Source organism: Eleutherodactylus coqui, chromosome 1, assembly GCF_035609145.1.
Source record: "Eleutherodactylus coqui strain aEleCoq1 chromosome 1, aEleCoq1.hap1, whole genome shotgun sequence".
NCBI classification, from domain to species: Eukaryota; Metazoa; Chordata; class Amphibia; order Anura; family Eleutherodactylidae; genus Eleutherodactylus; species Eleutherodactylus coqui.
Genome location: NC_089837.1, coordinates 193,548,809 through 193,568,622, shown reverse-complemented (window position 1 = coordinate 193,568,622; position 19,814 = coordinate 193,548,809). Strand labels below are relative to the sequence as shown.

At 40.8% G+C, this 19,814-nt stretch overlaps 1 protein-coding gene across 1 annotated transcript in view; it reads right to left on the bottom strand.

Annotated features, from left to right (window-relative positions):
• CYB5R4 (cytochrome b5 reductase 4) overlaps window positions 1-19,814 on the bottom strand; it is a 138,260-nt gene that overhangs the window by 52,288 nt on the left and 66,158 nt on the right. The window contains exons 7-8 of the mRNA XM_066605006.1: window positions 3,963-4,020; window positions 2,037-2,130 (exon numbers count right to left, since the gene is read on the bottom strand). Of these exons, the coding sequence (XP_066461103.1) occupies window positions 2,037-2,130; window positions 3,963-4,020 (152 nt within the window). The remainder of the gene's footprint in view (window positions 1-2,036; window positions 2,131-3,962; window positions 4,021-19,814) is intronic.

The window sequence follows — 19,814 nt, the reverse complement described above, 5'->3', positions numbered from 1 at the left end:
AATACATAGCGGCAATCACGGGCCCGGGGACCGCTCACCTTCAGGAGTCGGGAGCCAGGAGATTTTAAGTTTACCGGGGCTCCCGGCCTTCTGCACATGCACAGAACAGCGGCAACGGGTCCCGGAGGACCCCTTAACCGCGGGACACCACAGACAAGGCGGGTGAGTAATTTCAGCTGCCCTGGTGGATCCAATCCATCAGGGCAGCTGAATCTTTAACTTTATTTTTCACTTTATTGCCGATCGCATTGCCGGGGGGGACTGCCCGCTGCCTGGGATAACAGCACCATGCTGTCTGCTACCTGCGGGCACCGAGAGCATGGAGCTGTCCTGTCCTGAGCCAAGAGGGCTTTAATCCAAAGAGGATGCATGTTTTTACGTCCTCTAGGATTAAAGCCCATTTAGCTAGGACGTAAAAAGGCAATGGGGCCGTCATTAAGGGGTTAATTTGTTTGGTGCATCTCAAGCTATCCATGTAATAAAAAAAGAAAAGAAATCTAACCCAGCTAGAGTAGATTTCTTGTGTTATTTATGCCAGTTCCTGGTGCAAATAGTAGTTAAATCTTTCTTGCCACGCCCTTTACCGCTAACTTAGTCTCGCTTTCTTAAAAAATAGTGATGTAAAACTGAAAAAAATATGTGCAAAAATTAGTTGTTTTTTTTTTACACCATTTTGTTCTCTGATAACTTCATTCCTTCTGTCATCTAGGAGCCCAGGCGTTCGTTTTTGGTGCTGACGATATTCGGAAACTAACCTTTATTCTTAGCCATGATATATAACTATGATTAAGAATTATTTCTTGAAACATTTCAGCATCTTCTAGTCTGACTTGAAGTCTTGACTTCTGTGACATAATTTTATTGTAGCTCTGAACTACATTCCCTTGCAATAGTTAGGGCCTGCATCCCTTGAGAGCTCTTCTGTTTTTCCATGTCTTAGGCTAATTGTACATGGGCCGTGAATCAAAAATGTCTCACATCACTTTGGGTTAGTTGCGATCCGCCACTGTGAAAATCTCAGAGTGTTTCCCATTATTTTCAATAGGAAACTTTGCATCGCACTCGCATTGAAAACAATGGGCAATGCGATGCGAGGGCACGCCCAAAGATAGGACATGCTGCGATGTGTATGACTCCATTCAAAAGAAAAGAATGGGGCTCATATTCGTGCGCGATTCTTGGCCATATGAACCCTGCCTTATTAGGCTCATAAAAGAAAGTGGATGGACGGAAATAAATATATATCAGGAGAAAAACACTGTATGCAACTTGCACGGTGACCGTGTTGGGGATTCGCAATCTGCTTCACAGAATCACACATTAGCAAATCCTACCACATTAAAGAGGGAAAGCATGTTACAAGCTTGTTCCTACAGATTATACATATTGGCAGAATTACCTGGCAAATCCATGGATTTATGCTGCAAATTTATATTTCAGACTACTGAGATTTTCACCCGACTTTAACGCTTCTTAACGAGGGAAGGCTTAAAACTTTTGTGCTATTAATGACATCGACTTTTTATACTTTGAGTCACTTTGAGCTTTTAAGTCAGTTTATAAATCAAATGTGGACCAACAATAAGATGAAAGACAAAAGCATTAGCTATACTAATGGAATCTGTACGTTAAAGTATGAACATGAGTGAAAATAGATTCCTCTCACTCTTTACTCTATGCAATTATACAGCAATGACAGTAAAGCAGTTATGTAGCCAACAGCATTGAAAAGAAAGAAAATGAAGAGAAGTTGAGAGGTCAAGAAAAACAATAAAGATGGAATGTACATATTTGAATGGAACAGGAACAGGTAAGTGAATAACTTCTGTATGGCTCATAATTAATGCACGATGTATATTACAAAGTGCATTAATATGGCCATACAGAAGTGCTGAACCCCACTTACTTTCGCGGGACAACCCCTTTAAGGGCAAGACTACATAAAAAAAATACCAATAATTGATTAGTGTCACTGTCCTATTGTCAAAGGGCTCAATAAATCATTAACGGTGCAGTTACAGTGTGTATTAACATACCAATGAGCAGAAGGTAAGAGTAATCTTCTACAGTTACTTCTCCTCTTAGGATTTTCTCTTGGTAATCAACCGTAACCATCTCTGCACACATGTTCTATAACATAAAAGGAGAACAGAACAGGAACAGCTTAATGGATTTACTTATTTTAAAAACAGGCTGAAAGGATGCTTTTTAGCCCATCTGGCTTATGGATCTGTATGGACACGTTAATCATGCGCCGCTTTTATAGTATACAAGTTAAATGTACAGCACAAGCATGATGAACAGGAACTCCGTGACATTCTTACCCTCAGAAAAATGAAATCAAATCATATAATCATTCCTACAAGAATACATCCCAAGATCACCGTGTAATGCTCCAATTAAGGAAAAATGATTTAACTAAGTCTCTCTTTATTTTTCTAGGTACTGCCAACTTTATAGACTAGTGCCTACGGACGGATCATCGCTACGGGAATCACGGTCAGACAGCCGCCGCAAATTCCGCAGCAATGACCGTCCATAGACATGCTATGTTAAATGATTCCCCCTTGCTCACGAGCGGAAATCAACTGCGATTTTCCACTCACGGGGGAGAATCGCAGCATGTTCTATTCTGTGCGGAAAAGCGCACAGACGTCTTCCGTTGCAGTCAATAGAAGCCATCAGTCCCACGCTGTGAGCACAGCACAAGTATCGCGGAAATCTGCGTCACCGCGCGTCATGCGCTGCACTGCACATGTGCACCGGCTCACTGGACAAAGCGCTCGTGGCAGATTCGGAGAGGCGAGTATACAGTCTCTGGGGGGGTGCAGAGTCTGAATCCGACCCGGCCGTGGGCATGAGCCCCCCTTTAGGTTGATTTAATGGTTACATTCATATTTATAGTATGCCAGCAGAAATTTACTAAATTCTGGTGGGCAGGGTGTTACCAGGTGTTGCAAGGTGTATGTCTGCAGAACCCTTCTTGTTGGCGAACATTGCGTTTGGCTCTAGTCATTTTTTTTTTTAACAAGTTGTTCAGTTTCTCATGAAACCCTTGCCTCAGCCTCCGCATTCTCCAAAACTCGCTCCATGCAACTTTGTTTTTCTACAAGGTCTTTGGGCAGTGGAGAAGGAAACAAAATTTCACAGCTGTAGATTGTTCATATGAATCAGACATCACAAAATAGGTGAAAAACAAACTGAGTTTTTTGAAAAAAAAAATTACTGGGGCCGAACGCAACCTTTCCCCAACAACGTTTGCTGGCGTACCGCCTCAAAGGATTCCACAAAAATTCACTTTGCAACAGAAGCCTGTACTAGCAACACCTCGCCCACCAGATTCCTGTTGGTTTTGCTATCTGCCTTGTGTGTATATAGTAGGTAGTTAAGTGTAATCCACAATTCACTAGTAGGCAATATTTATTAGGAAGACAGAAGCAGTGGTGAATGCAGACACTAGAGAGATGCTGCAGAGCAAGACAACTTCCTCTCTCCTCTGGCACGCTTCCAAACATCTACTCTTTACTGTTGTCATGCTAATTACACTACACAGAGAAGAAGGCATGCTCGGTAGTGACTGCAGATACAAAATATATTTTATATGGCAAGTAATACACAGAAAAGAGAAGAAATAGCGGCTGTAAGAAATACTTGCACACAGTCACGGCAATTTGGCACCATATCGCTTAACTGGAAAATGTCTGTGATGCAGGAACTCCTGGCATAGGAAAAGCCTAAATTGCTTTGTGGTTAAAAGACTGACATCAGGAGAAATGGGTCATTTACTTCCATGCATTTGCGCAAAAGGTCAATGCTCAGGTCCAATAAATGCCATCTTACAGGACCTCTACTAGAAGTTGGTGATGGCGCTAGAAACAGGGAATTTTGAACTCTTAAAACAAGCATTACATTCTTTGTTGTAACACTCTTCTTTATGTTGTTGTTAAATTACAGTAGCGTACCTTTTGCTTCGTATAGATAACAATAGTGATTGCAGAATCTGTTTGGAACCAGTCATACCTGCAAAAAAGTAGAAGCGTATCACAGATCACAAAAAAACCTGTGAAAATTGCCTGAAACACACATAAGTATAATTCAAAATACATCTGTAATAAACACCGCAATAACTAAATAAAGGATACAGGCAATTAAAAAGACCAATAACGCTGAATACCAGGCTGATAACAAAAAATGCACTTGCTTAGTGTAAAAACCCTAGCAAGCATCAATTATACAACACACAGCAACAATCTAAGAGCAAAATACATCTTTATTAAGTACATCTACCATAAAAAGTGCAATTAAAATGTTGAACAGCAAACGTCAATTGCAGATTGACTCCGGTCCTGCAGTCCCCAGACTTCACCAGCAGGTTTGTGGTGCAGACTGATGCCAGAGCTTATGACCTTGGCACCGTCCTCAGCCAGGTAAACGCAAAGGGAAAAGAACACCCTGCGATTTACCTCAGCCTAGAGAGGTGGCATATGCCATGGTCAAGAAAGAATGCCATAGTCTGGGCCCTATAGAAGTTACAGCCATATCTATACAGGCATAAGTTCACAGTAGTCACGGATCACAACCCGCTCAGCTGATTGAACCATAGGAAATGACAAACTCCTACACTGGAGTCTAGCGCTGCAGTCCTGCAATTTCACTATCCAGGACAAGAAAGGAAGTGAACATAGTTATGCAGATGGACTGTCCCATCAAGACGAGGCAAGAGGGACGGGCTTTGGAAGTGATCAGTAGAGATCAACCACCATCGCCCATCCAAAAAGGGGAGGTGCGAACTATCCATAGCAACTTGCCGCTCAAGATACTGGGAAAGATTAATTTAATGTTTCCAGTTCTCCTTTCTCCCTCACATCTGAGAGGCCTCTGATATGCATTGGGCTTTAGGAAGCCATTTGATAGTGATAGCAAAAAAAACCAAAGGTAAATGTTAAAAGACCTCCCCTGCTAGTCAGGCTTAACACCTCATGTAATTCCCACAGACTCCCTGTCACCAAAAATCTCTTAATAAAGATTATTGGTTGTGTTAAGGTCCTATCCCAATATGAGTTAGGTTTTTGGAACCTGGCGGGCCAGATGAATGGAATGCATCTACACATGTTGCGGTACGAGCTCAGCATCACCCCCGAACGGCGTATCCACATACGGTTATAATTTAGTGTCATGCTTGATATCACTGAATAGATAAAACCCTGACCAGAAATATGCCAGGCCCATATTCCCGATCAGAATATCTTGTGCGGAGATATGTCCAAAATAGGGAATTATGATTTTTCTACAAGGGCTGCATGCCCTCACCCTAACCTCCTGAATGACATCAGAGGGGGCGAGGGAAGGTGTGTTCTGAGGAATCCTTTATAATTCGGGGCTCCAAAGACCCCTGTTGTCAGACTTCAGAGATACTCCTTGGCGTAAGGCTGCTCCCATTGCTTTAGTGACTCTGCATGGATCAGAATCTTGGGCAGGACATACCAAATCTGGTTTCTTTCTTTTATTTTTCTCCTTGCTTATTTTAAAATACTGTCTTGTTGCGTATATCTGTATACCCTTATACTCCCGTGTAACAACCTTTTTAGTATATCCTTTGTTTGTGTGTGTGTGTGTGTGTGTGTGTAATTTGCACTGCTAGTCTTTTTCTAGAATAAATCTGCAATTTATTAGTTAAACCTTGTCAGTTTTAAAACAAACCATAAACTCCAAAGATTGTGTTCACAGTCTGGGTCTCAGCTTCTCTTAACAGCTAGTGGTAGCAGCGTGTGTATGTGAGCGGCATTGTAACGTGCTGGAGTGCTATAGGCCAGATCAGGGGGTGATTTGTGCTTTTGGTGTGCATGTGGCAGGCCCCTGTGAAAGCTGGTTAGAAATCCACCTCTGTTCTGGCGACTCCACACATGCAACCTCGCTAAAGTGATCGATCAAGGCTCTGTCGAGGGACATGGTCAATGCCAGTGAGGTGCTCGGAACAGTCAATCTGTTACAAATTGGTGATGGAGGTGGGAACTGTCGGTTCTCCCATCTCCTATCCATGACAATGTTCATTATTAAAATTTGCAAGGACTTTTCACATAGATGTAACCAGGTAAAATGTCCATCTCTGTTAAAACTACTCTCCTCCAGTGCACCTGAGACAGTGCACACTATCAACAAGATTTGCACAGGTCTCAAAATACTTAGAAGCTGATACATACATATCACATTCCTTATTCCTTACAACTACATTCAAGTCACCTGAGAGAAAAGTGGCTGGCACTACCATCTAATAAATCCAAAAAGGATAGTACACTAATTTAGACCATAAAGATGTAGACAGAGAAGAAAGTGTGTAAAATGCCAAATTATAACATTTATACAAAAAAATGCTTAATAAAGCATTTTTTGTGTAAATTAACACAAAAAATTACATTCTGTGTAAATAAAGCAATTTCTGTAAATTTTATAATATGGCATTTTTTTTACACTTTCTTTTATGTCTACATGTTTATAAACTACATTCACCTACAGTGCCTGCACCAAAGCGTGCCATAAATGAGAACGGCAAATGCTTTAGGAGTATATATTCCACAGACAGCACATGGCCCCATTATAGCCTCTGAGGCTATACACATTGACATTTTTTCCACTTCATTGTATATCCCATTCATGTTCGTATCATGGAAAAGAAACAGGACATGCAAATGAATGTCAGTGTGGTGCCTCTGTGTAAATGAGAAAGCGCACGGACAAGTGTCCATGTGCTGTTTGATGGAAGTTATGCCCGAGAAAGTGTGCAGCTGGCCTAACAAACAAAACAACCAGGAAACGGGGATAAAAAACTGTGGGTTTAAAAAGTCCAGTGCTCACTGTGATTGGCCAAAGAAAAGTTGCTTATTAATAAAAGCCTGGATGTTAAAGGGGTTGTCCCGAGGCAGCAAGTGGGTCTATACACTTCTGCATGGCCATAATAATGCACTTTGTAATGTACATTGTGCATTAATTATGAGCCATGCAGAAGTTATAAAAAGTTTTATACTTACCTGCTCCGTTGCTGGCGTCCTCGTCTCCATGGTGCCGACTAATTTTCGCCCTCCGATGGCCAAATTAGCCGCGCTTGCGCAGTCCGGGTCTTCTCCTCTTCTCTATGGGGCTCCGTGTAGCTCCGTGTAGCTCCGCCCCGTCACGTGCCGATTCCAGCCAATCAGGAGGCTGGAATCGGCAATGGACCGCACAGAAGCCCTGCGGTCCATGGAGACAGAGGATCCCGGCGGCCATCTTCAGCAGGTGAGTATGAAGACGCCGGACCGCCGGGATTCAGGTAAGCGCTGTGGGGGTTGTTTTTTTAACCCCTGCATCGGGGTTGTCTCGCGACGAACGGGGGGGGGGTTTAAAAAAAAAAAAACCCGTTTCGGCGCGGGACAACCCCTTTAAGGCTGCAAGACATAACTGAGAAGTCCAGAATTCAAGTCCCACTATACACAGCTCCTGACAGTGCACAGTGGGCCAGCATACCTTAAAAGTTTGACAAAAGTGAAATTTACGAATTTATTGGTGAAAATACTAATTTGGGGATGCTAAATAAGAATCTGATTAGTTTGTTACGATCTTACAGATCTAGCTGTTAGGTTATAATCTTACGGAAATATATTACGAAAAATTATACAGTGCTTAATATTTAGTACTGTGCGGCATAGACAAATACGCACTTGGTACATTATTTGGTACATTTGAACACTCATCATTAGCGGAGAAAGTATATTATAACTCTGTATTATGCAAGCATCAGCAAAAATAAACTACAGTATCATTTTCTATGAATAGTTATTTTAAGAAAAAATATAAAGCCGGACTAGTCCAGACTAATTTCGTAGGTCTAGTGGAAAAACAAGTATCCATATTGATAGAGCTCTTCTTCAAACTAATAAACAGAATTCTGCAATACAAACCTTATTTAACGATTTTCAGTAATCACTTTTTAAATAAAACATAAATAACCGTATTACACAGAGATTGGGCAAAACGAAGAATAAAAACAGCAAATTCACAATCAGAAATCTAAGAACAAGATGCGACTTGCATCAGACAAGTGGTGATCGGGAAAAAAAACTGACTCTACCCATCGGAACAGACTGTTCCCTCATCTTCATTAACACACAGTTATGAGCGCCATTTATGAAACTTGATTTTTTTGGACTTTTAACCACTGTTGTATGAATTCTGGCCCATAGCGCAGTGGGCTTATTTTTTGTGGGGCAAGTTGTAACTGAAAAAATGCTTAACCCCTTAAGGAACATGTTGTTTCGTACATAAAGGATCAGATACTTTTTAGAGATTTTCCCCACGTGGTGGTTTTACTGCCTTTTTTTCCCTTCAGCTACCAATATTATTGTTGCTGCGTTTTTTTCCTCCCGCTACATATAGGGTTATTTTTTTATATCTTTTTCACTTACTTTTTTTTTCCTGTGTTTTTTTTTGTTTGTTTTATTGGGGGTTAAAGGCTAAAATTTTTTTTTTTTTAACCTTTATAGTATGGGAACAGGATCCTCATTTTGTTTCAGACATTTTGATATATAATATGTATAGTTTGGGATTATAGGACACATATTGACAGTTTTGGTTGGCGTCGTCTTTGGGTAATTTTCTTTTTTATGTATATATATTTTTTTATTTTATTCTGTAATTTTTTTACTTATTTTTGTAACAATTTTTTTTAACCATCTATGTCCCCAATGATGTCATAAAAGACCTCTGGGGGTCATTCCAACTGTAGATGGGGCATCCACAAGAGCCCCACTTACAGGGAAAAACATCCCCCCTGCAGTGGCAATAGTCACTGGCAGAGCTGATCTGGGCCTGCCCAAACCCTGCAGCTCTGCTGTAACAGGGATCTGCCAGCGGTCACGTGATCACTGGGTCGCGTAGTGTACCCAGGAAAAAAGAAGGCAGAAGCAGATAAAAATTTTAACTGTTAAAAACCGCTTCTCCCTTCTCCTCTGGGTTCTCAACTGTTGCCAACAGATCACAAATCATACCTGGAACAGTCTCCCATAGGAGGCAATGAGCCAGCTCCTGACCCTAGTGCAAATAGCCTATGCGTTCTCCTGTAAAGCATCTGTAAATAGTGTTAACTACAGCAATGGCTAGATGGCAGCCCCTACAGTCCCTACAAAAATAAAAAAATGTATAAAATCGGAAAATAAAAATAGTTCACAAGGTCAGGTTAGGTATCTCCGCCATTGGTTGTCGGGCGCGCCTCTCCCTAACTCCGAGCACCATCTCATGTACTTCCTCGAGGAAACATCGCTCTGGATCCTTCTGGAAAAACCAGGATGGGTGACCAAACAAATGCTACCGATCCACCGACTGGCAGTGAACGTGTGGCGGACATGCAAATCATTAACTAGACAGGAGAACACTCCCCTGGAGACTCCCTTGTGGGACAACAGGGCGCTACCACACTTGATGAATCTGCCAGGCAAACAATTCTGGATAAACTCAGGAGTCACCACACTAGAACATGTATACAGCGACCAAACGCTGGCTTCCTTTGAACAAATGCAAGAACTGTACCAGATTCCAAGGGCGAGTTTTTTTAGATACTTGCAACTCCGACACGCACTGACCGCACAGTTTCCAGGACCCAGACAAACATTTTCCCAGTATCCATTAATAGGCATACTGCGAACACAAGGACCTAAAGGCCTGATTTCAGTGCTGTACACCCATCTACTGCGTGCTAAAATTCCCGACACACCAATGTCAGTAATGCAGAGATGGAGAGAACTTATTCCCACCCTCACTAGTGAGGATTGGGAAACGGCAATGTCCATATACACCACAGTATCGCCGGCGGCAAACAACAAACTAACACAACTATATATCTTACATCAGTGCTACCTAACACCGACTAGACTTTATAAAATGAATCGGATAACCACCAACTGCTGCCACCGGTGTGGAGTACCTAACGCAAACTTTAATCATCTAATATGGAATTGTGTAGATATTCAGGCATACTGGAGAGAGATCATAGAATTTCTAACACAAATACTGGGAATACCAGTACCACATGATCCCGCAGTATGCCTGTTGGGGCTCTTAGACGAAGAACAATGGCAGTACCATGACAAGATATTTCTTACAAAGGTATTATTCTACGCCCGGAAAGCAATAGCCCTACGCTGGATGGATAGACGCCCTCCGACACTCACAAAGTGGCAGAACATTATTAACGCCGCTCTGCCATACGAAAAAATTGTATACAAAAACAGAAAATGCCCTGAAAAGTTTAATAAAGTGTGGGAAAGATGGTGTGGGACAACGGGTACGGTGCATACACAGGCCCAATTCCATAACTTGATGAGAATAGCAACGCCTAGAAACAATTTGTAAAACCAAAAAAGAAACACACCCTCCACCGGCACCACAAAGAAACCACAACATCAGGGAAAAATGTAACAAACAAATATGTCAATAGAATGTATCAAAATACTTGACATGCATGTAACGAGCTAATGATGTAATCAACGTTTTTTTTTATTATTCAGTTATTGTACAAAATATAATGTTTTCAATAAAACGAGTAAAAAAAAAAAAATAGTTCACAAAACTAGAAAAGGTTTCACTATTTGGTGTTAATTAGTAAAAAAAAATATAAGTAATACAATTAAGACAGGTAAATTTTAAAGATTGCTGTATGACATTGCACATCAATTACTTATTTAGCTGTGTTGAATCTATGTGGGATGGATATACAAATAGTCCCGTTATAGTCTATGAGTACTTCTACACAGGACATCCCAATCATTATCACTCCTGTGCTTTTACACAGGAGCAATAATCGTTCAATGTATGTAAGCGGAGCGCTCTGGGGATCTCTTCTGGCCACCTGCTTCCATTCAGAGTGAACAAGCAGTAGTTTATAGATGAATGACTCTGTTTACATAGATAGCTGCTTCGTTTTCAGGTGAGCTAAAAAAACCAAAGCGACTCTGCAACGTGAGCAATTCTTGCTAAGTGCCCTGTTGGGTCTCATGTTTAAGTAATTGCTCCCTTTAAGTGATCACTCAAGTGACTTTTGTCTCATGTAAAAGTTCCCTAACACTACGGCTACACACAGAGTCCTAGATTAATTCACATGATTTCTGTAATTGTGCCTGGGAGCCCACCGAGCTACATTGTTATTGTGCCTCAATAACACCCAATGAACACCATTATGAAAATGTTGGCATGCGGAGTTAATCATCTGCTCATGAATGGGTTTCCGATTATCACAAAACTATACGGTTTGCTCTGATCCTGTCACTGACATTCTAACCCAGAGGTATATTTCCATGACAACAGTCAGAAACTAAAGTGGAAGTACTCAGACATCAAAACAACAAAATAGATCATTCATATTAATAAACAATTATAATAAATATGGCTCTTCCACAAAGTGGAGACCAATATAAACTACAAAAGAAAGTTCAGACTTTGCAACAACAGCACAGAAGGGAGTTATGATGACAGACCTTATAACAGCTTTATAAGAAGTCCTTACTAATACATCTGCAATCTTGGGCTTAAACAGCTGGAGAGCCAATAAGTATGTACTCGTCATACAAATATAACTGAGAACAGATTGAACCGAGTAGGACATCAACAATCCTGCATTATACGTACAGCAGTTTGTCATCTTTTTTTAACCACTTAGTGACCAAGCTTCTTTCCGATTTTCTATTTGTGGCTTTTCCTCCCCCCTTTTACAAAAATCATAACTCCTTTATTTATCCATGGATCTAACTGTAGGAGGGCTTGTTTTTAGAACACTCAGGCGAAATCGACGGCCTATACGGAGCCCCCTGGATACCCCCCAAGTGGGTTAAGTCTATATCCCCCCCTTCAGCCTCCAATTATTCAACACGTTGGGCAAGTTTCGTGTCTCGTTTAGGATTAGTCACAGTCCCAGGTCCATTAACACCGCTCATGGCAAATCCTCTATTCGAAATCTCCACAGTGGAGGTTATGGGAGATAACTCCAGGAAGGGCGGACATTCAAAAAGGCAGATATGTCCAAAACTGGCTATCTTGATGTGAAGAAATAAAAATGAAAAGCAAATGTGGAAGCTGGATAAATGATCACGCATGTGATATTATGGTCAGAGCATGTAGAAATAAGAAAGAAAACAGTGAAATCTGTGATACAGTTCTGTTGCTAGTCTAGAAAGAGTTAATTATTTTCTAGTGTCCCCAAGAGATAAGGTGCATTCCAGAGGGAGGAATGCCTGCCTGTAGAGTGCATTCCAGAGAAAGTGTATAGTTGTATTCTTCAATGGTGCTATTTAATGTACCATATAATGTACTGAAAAACTTCTAAGTGGAGAGAAATGGAAAAGAAAATGAAATGCCACCATCTTTCGGTGCGTCTTGTTTCTACGGCGCACAAACTGCAACAAAAATGACATGGTAACTTTATTCTGTGGGTCAGTACAATTACTACGATACCAAACAGTTTTTTTTTTTTTTGCTGTGATTTTTTTCAGGTATTTAAATTTTTTTTAACTTATTTTCTGCCGCCATCTTCTGCAATAGTACAGCAGTTTGCCATCTTTTTTTAACCCCTTAGTAACCAAGCTTTTTTTCCGTTTTTGGTCCCCCCCCCCCCTTTTAAAAATCGTACCTCCTTTATTTTTCCATCAACATACTTGTACGAGAGGTTATTTTTTGCGAGATGTCCTGTAGTTAGCGTTGGTATCATTTTGGAATAAATACGACTTATTGATCGCTTTTATTGCATTTTTTCTTGGACGCAGGGTGACTAAAAAAAAAAAATTCTACGCATTCCTTGCGTTTTTTTTTTTTTCTGACGATGTTCATCGTGCGGGGTAAATAATGCGTTACTATAGATCTGACTTTTATGAATACAAGGATACCAAATATGTTAAAATAATAAAACTTAATTGATCTCATTTTTACTTTTTTTTTCCCCTCAGAGGAAACAACAATTTGCGATGCTTTGATCACTCCTGCAGTATGATGTAATGCCATAGCATTACATAATACTGCAATCTGGAAGGCAGTTTATCAAGCCACCCTATAGGAATTTTGCCATGACAGCCCTGGGACTTTTCAGAAGGCCCCCGACTGCTATGACACCCGCATGGTCAAACGGCACCCCCTGAACATCGATCCAGTTATTTAAATGCCGCTGTCAAAATTGACAGTTGCATTTAAAGGGTTAACAGCTCTGATGAGCCACATGGTTTCTAAGGGGTTCACTAATAGGTTAAAGATAGAATTGCTTAAGATACAGGCTACAGGGCAGACTATACCAGATATAGTCCCAGACTCGGCATTATGCCAACAATGTGGTAGGATGAAAGGAAGCAAAAACTAAAAATCCACTACTAAAAGCAATTGTTGGATGATGCCAGAAGCTACATCCCCTTTTGAAAGTTCGAGTTACACTATGACAAAGGGGATGTTTTTATATGCATCTTCCTGAGGTTGGAATAGCCAACCGTCCAAGGTGATGTTCAGTGTGCTGCGCTATTTTGTCCCTGGAACATCGGCTGGGGGGATTTAAATGCTGCTGTCAGAATTGACTGCGACAATTAAAAGGATAACAGTTTCAATGTTCCAATTTTAACGCTGAACGCCGTAAAAATTAAATCCAAAAAACAAATGGCAGAATTTCTTTTTTTTCCCCCAATCTCCCTACAATTTTTTTTACAAACGTTATGCAATACATTTTATATACCCCAAAATGATGCCATCAAAAAATATACCATGTCCTGCAAAAAACGAGCCCTCATATGGCATGTCAATGGAAAAATGAAAAAGTTATGGCTCCTGGAACGTGACTGGAAAATTAGTTGAAATCAAATGATTGGCCCATTTAAAGAACCTGCCCTGGTAGGTCTGACACAGCGGTAAGAAACCTGCCACTGAAGGGGTAAACTGGCCTCAAAAGAAGAAGAACGAATGCATACAAAACTAAAACATGAGGATGGCATTGCTACAGGCTGGAAAAGAAAAGAACTCCACACAATTTGTGATTTATTACACTTTATATTATCTTATAATGTGTTTTTATTATATACGGGAACTATGATGTCCATCCCTGTTGCCCCCATGAAAGTAACCTAGAATGTTTTAAGCACATCATTCCTTCGGCCAGTTTTTTACAGTTCACAAAGTGACAGTCAGCAGTGTAACACAAAAATACAGCTTACAATGATTTTTTGTTTTTAACAAAAGTCCTTGTATTTGTAATTATGCCTCCAGATATTTTGGCAGCATTATTAGCTTATGTACTAGACGTATTTTTTGAAGCCTTCATTTTCTCACTTTAATTATTTTACGTTACATCACTGATAAGAAATTCTCTATGAATGCTTATTAATGTGCACGAGCCATAACCTTACTATGATATGCTATGAAATGCTTATTTTATTATGATTTGATTCTGACAGGTCACGGCGAGCTCATGATTAGCCCCTGGCACTACTTAGTTTACTATATAAGATGTACTTAATAAAAGTGCTTGAGAAGAGAAGCTTGAAACACCATCTTGTATGTTTCACATGTATTCTTCTATGACGCATCAGATATACAATTAGGCATACCTGATCGGTTTTGATAACCTTTGAGCATCACCTAAATTAAATCAGCATTCCAACCTTTCTGCTGGAAAATATGGGCATGTAGAATATTCTAGAGACTGTCAAGGTCTCTGGATGGTGGACACCAGACACACATAACTACGGTAAGACCCTTGTTTCTTACACGTGTTTGTTTCTGTTTGCTGTCTTGAGAAAATGTACAGTCCTCTGTTTCTATTTCACTTACCAAATTATCAATTTGTGTACTGTGCGTGAATCAATAGATGAGGTCCAGATTGTGTGACTATGCTTGTAATGTTTGTTTGTTCACAAGCGAGATTCTTAAAAGTTATATATAATGGTCCAATATTTCCCCATGGTGATGTCACAGAATTTGGAGACACCTTAACAAAATTAAAATTTACATGTTGTGCCTCTCCCAGTTGCAATAAATTGTGACCTAAGATATATCATTAGCAGATGGAATAATTTGTACCAGGAATAAGGCAAATGACCAAAGTCTGGACGAGGGTCATTGTAAGTGAACTGAAGACTCATGAATGCAACAGTGTGAGAGACAAACATTTGGTGAATAGACTGTTGTCCCTCTTTGTTTTGTGGATATGTGTCAAGACGGTGAGAGACCAGAGAAAAGGATACCCAATTGCTAGGCTGAGTTAATCCAGAATTTGGAATAGATTAAAAGACTTCTAGGAAGCTCCCGTTGCATTACCATTTGGAATTCCAGAGCAATGAGTAAAAAGAGGTCTAGGAAGTTCCCACTGCAAGAACCGTTCAGGGATTGGTCTGACTATCCATCTATGATGGGTAGCCAAAACAGCTACAGTCTTGGGGACCAAGAGACATGACCACAGTGGAGGTCATGGGATATAACTCCAGGAAGGGCAGACATTCAAAAAGCAGATATGTCCAAAACTGGCTATCTTTATGTGAAGAAATAAAAATGAAAAGCAAATGTGGAAGCTGGATAAATGATCACGCATGTGATATTATGGTCAGAGCATGTAGAAATAAGAAAGAAAACAGTGAAATCTGTGATACAGTTCTGTTGCTAGTCTAGAAAGAGTTAATTATTTTCTAGTTTTCCCAAGAGATAAGGTGCATTCCAGAGGGAGGAGTGCCTGCCTGTAGAGTGCATTCCAGAGAAAGTGTATATGTATGAGTTGGTAGAGTTTTTGATTATCCTGCACAAGAGATGGGATGTAATTGTTGATCATTAATAATGTGGAATTGTTACTACAAATTTGTGTGCACCCGTGAAGGGCCTGTATATGTATTTATTTAAAAAAATTTATGCGGGCATGCCCAATGACATGCTTAATGACGTGAGGGGGCATTCCCGATGACACACTCAGTCATGCGTCATGTGGCATAAGGGGGTGGGGCCATTTCAGGCAGGCATGGGCAGTCATCTCTCGACAACTCAAATAGTACACATAATCTGTGGACTATAGGAGAGAGGAATGGACGGAATAATATGCAAACTTATCCATCTTACCTGAGAACCCTCGAAACAGAACTAAAATATAAGGTTCCTGATGAATTGATAAATGTTAGAAACATGTCGAACCCTGAACCTTTGAATTATAAACTAGGAATTTTTAACTTAGAACCTAGTATCTTGAATTCTGCATCCCTATTTACCATCTGTGAGAAATAAAATGGCTATAAAGTTCATCTGCACACCATCTAGGAAGGCAGACGGACACTGGCTACATGAAAGAAATCCTCTATAGGGGATGGTTCTGGCCTAATTCTAAACTGTGGGAGGGTGTAGACAACTCAAAATTAATCCCTGAGTGGACACAGTCCCCCCCCTCCCCCCATCGTTGACCTAGTCAGCTATCGATTAAGAGGTTTACGGGGAAAGGACCATCCGTTAGACGTAAAGTCTGGTCCGCGAACTCTTGAATAACCATCCTCTATCGTTATATGTAGAAGGGAAATTACACTACCTTAGGAGGTGGGCATCGTCTTAGTCTGCTTTCAAAATCTGAATTATCCCTAAGGGAGGATGCACCCCCCACTCTACTGCTATTGTTTATTAGCGGGGAGATTTAGATTTATGTGTATTTATATATGTGTGTTTATCCTCAGCTATGAAGTTTTAAACATGTATTTATTAATTTATAAAAAGTTATATTTTAAAGTTTTCTATTCTATGACATGAATTAAGATCTAAAGTGCATTATAAACTGACTTATCAAATTCCTACTCCCTTTCCAGAGCCATCATCTTTTGCATAATAAGAAAGCGGTCCTATATGGACAGTTTTGGAGCTAAAAGGCATATTAATACCAATGATTATATACTATACCATCACTATATAATACAACTAGTAATTTTCTGAAACAGACTAATGAATTGAAATTACAGCTGAGAATGAGGGGAGTATACAAATGAGGCAATTTGGGAGTCCTTTATGAAAGAAATGAGTAAAAGGCAATAGGAAGTCTATATTATCCTTTGACTATAATCAGAAGTTTTATTTGTAGAGATGAGCGAGCGTACTCGCTAAGGGCAAATACTCGAATGAGTATTGCCTTTTGCGAGTACCTGCCCGCTCGTCTCAAAAGATCCGGGTGCCGGCGGGGGGGCGGGGAGCTGCGGGGGAGAGCGGGGAGGAACGAGGGGGGGGGGGGGGGGGGAGATAGCTCGCTCTCTCTCTCGCTCCCTCCTACTCGCTCCCGCAACTCACCGCTCACCCCCGCCGGCACCCGAATCTTTTGAGACGAGCGGGCAGGTACTTGCAAAAAGCAATACTCGCTCGAGTATTTGCCCTTTGCGAGTACGCTCACTCATCTCTATTTATTTGTTGATATTGGCATATCATTAAGTATAACCCTGAAGTGAATGAATGTGCTATAAATAAATCAATAATCTCCTTCAAAATGGACTAGAAATCTGCATGATGAATTGGTGAGAAGAAATTTTCTCTCGTCTTATGGGCTTAATCACACGGGCGACGATGCACCCATGTGACTGTGCCCTTACTGCAGGAAGAAGACGGCTGTACTTCAAGACGGACGACTCCCCGCAGCGCTGAAGAAAGAACATATGATGGGCAATGAGGCCGGTCACATCTTCTTTCTCCCGGCGTTGCAGAGAGACGTTCGTCCTGAAGTGCGGCCATCTTCTTACTGCAGTAACACGGGCTCCGATGCGCCCTTGTGACTAAGCCCTGAAACATTGTTGGAGAAAATATTACTAGTGGGCAACCATAGATGTATGTTTCTTGCTTCTTTTGGCGATATTTGTTTAATGATCGGTGCATTGGACTGGGACCTGTCAGTTCAATACTTTGTATTCAGATCATGTTGTATATATGGACATAGACAAATAAGTTCTAAGAAAGCATGTCACAAATAGAAGGCATATCATCATTTAAAGGTCATATAGTGATTAAAGGGGGCAGAGTAAGACTGCTCCAAGTGTATCATCACAAAACTGCAGCTTCCTCAGGGTCGCCATCATCGCGCCAAATTCCAAATCACTTAGTTTGAAAGTGTGATTGTTCTCAGTGAGAGAAACCAAGTAATCTTGTAGATATGTTACCTTTTAATAACAAAAATACAGGATGTTACAGCAAGCTTTCAGATCTTCTATCAATCCTTCCTCAGGCTAAAATGGAACTGGTTTGGATAGGACACATATATAATATACAAATGCAGAGAGGACACCCCTCTTGATTGAATTAAAAATGTTCACACAGAGGAATTTTAGACTGTTTTGCACTCAAAACGTAAAACAGACAAACTGAGCTGAGACATAAATACTTAATCAGTCCATTGAGTTCAGGAATGTGACATCATGTATTTTTGTTAGCCATTAAAAGGTATCATATCTACAAGAATACTTGGCTTTTCTCACTGAGAACAATCACACTTTGCTCTATTGGCTCACACGGTACCAGACCTTTTTCGTTTTACCTAATGGAGGATACCAGAATGTATACCGTATATAAATCGAACTGAAACATCTTCTGAAGAAACTGGCACAACTGGACAGCGACATTTTCTTTAACTTAATTCCCAAAGGACTTTACCTAAGGAATCCCATTCTGCACACCTATAATACCCCTTATGCACAACGTCTTTGCTACAGGACTTCTGAAAGATGGCGGAACCACCTTATCCACGTCTACTACAGTAGCAAAAGAAAGGCCCTTGTGGAGATACAAACTTTAAGGAACACACTTATGGAGGACTTGGAACTCAGAATGCAACACTATTACACAACACCACGATGGTGCCTTATTAAGAACAAGGCAAAGAAACTCCAGAGACTTTGATTCAGAGCAGGGCCTGTACCCAAACACAGATCACGAACACCCCGAGTCCAGAGCAGGCCTGTACCCGAACACCCATCAGGAACACCCCAAGTCCGGCATGATGGAACAGAACCCCCAACAGGACACGAACAAAGGTAAAATCAGCTGTGTTATAAATCTGTCATCTCACAACCCCAGTAATGTGAAGCTCAGTGTTCTCTCCAGGGGACTTTCATTCTCTCCTACTAAAACACTTGATAAAATAAAACTATGCAGGGACATGGAGAAATATTTCAGGGACCAAGACTGAAAGAGTTCTCCTATGACAAAGAGGAGATAAGACTTCCAAGGACTCAAAACACAAGAGAAATTAGGGGCCAAGAAGAAGTCTGATTGGACACCCCCTCCTGGCCACAATCCCAGCTTGGATAAATATATAGACTCCTTTACACATGAGGTGCAATCTACTATACTGGACATGCAGAATAGGAAAGCATTTAATATCAATATGCAGGAATGAAGGGCTATGCATGCAATGAAAAACAACAAGGGATCACCATTAAGCCTGCAGATAAGGGTGGCGCTATAGTCCTCATTAATACATCAGACTACAAGAAATAAGCAGAAAGACAGCTGACGAACACCAGATACAACACCAAACTGGATCGAGACCCGACTCAGAAATATGTGAGGGAATTTAGAAGGGTCATCATAAGCCTGTCTGTGGGCTCCACAAGATTTTTGGACTTGATACTGGAGAACCCCAGGGTTGGAGTATTCTATAGGCTTCCCAAACTACACAAAGCTGGCAACCCACGAAGGCCAATTATTTAAGGTTTGGGAACCCTCCCTGAAAAATAAAACGCTTTTATATCTTCATACATCCGTTTATGCTGCCAGTTCATCATTCATTGATCGATCCACATACCTTAGATGGGACAGTTCCCAGCCTA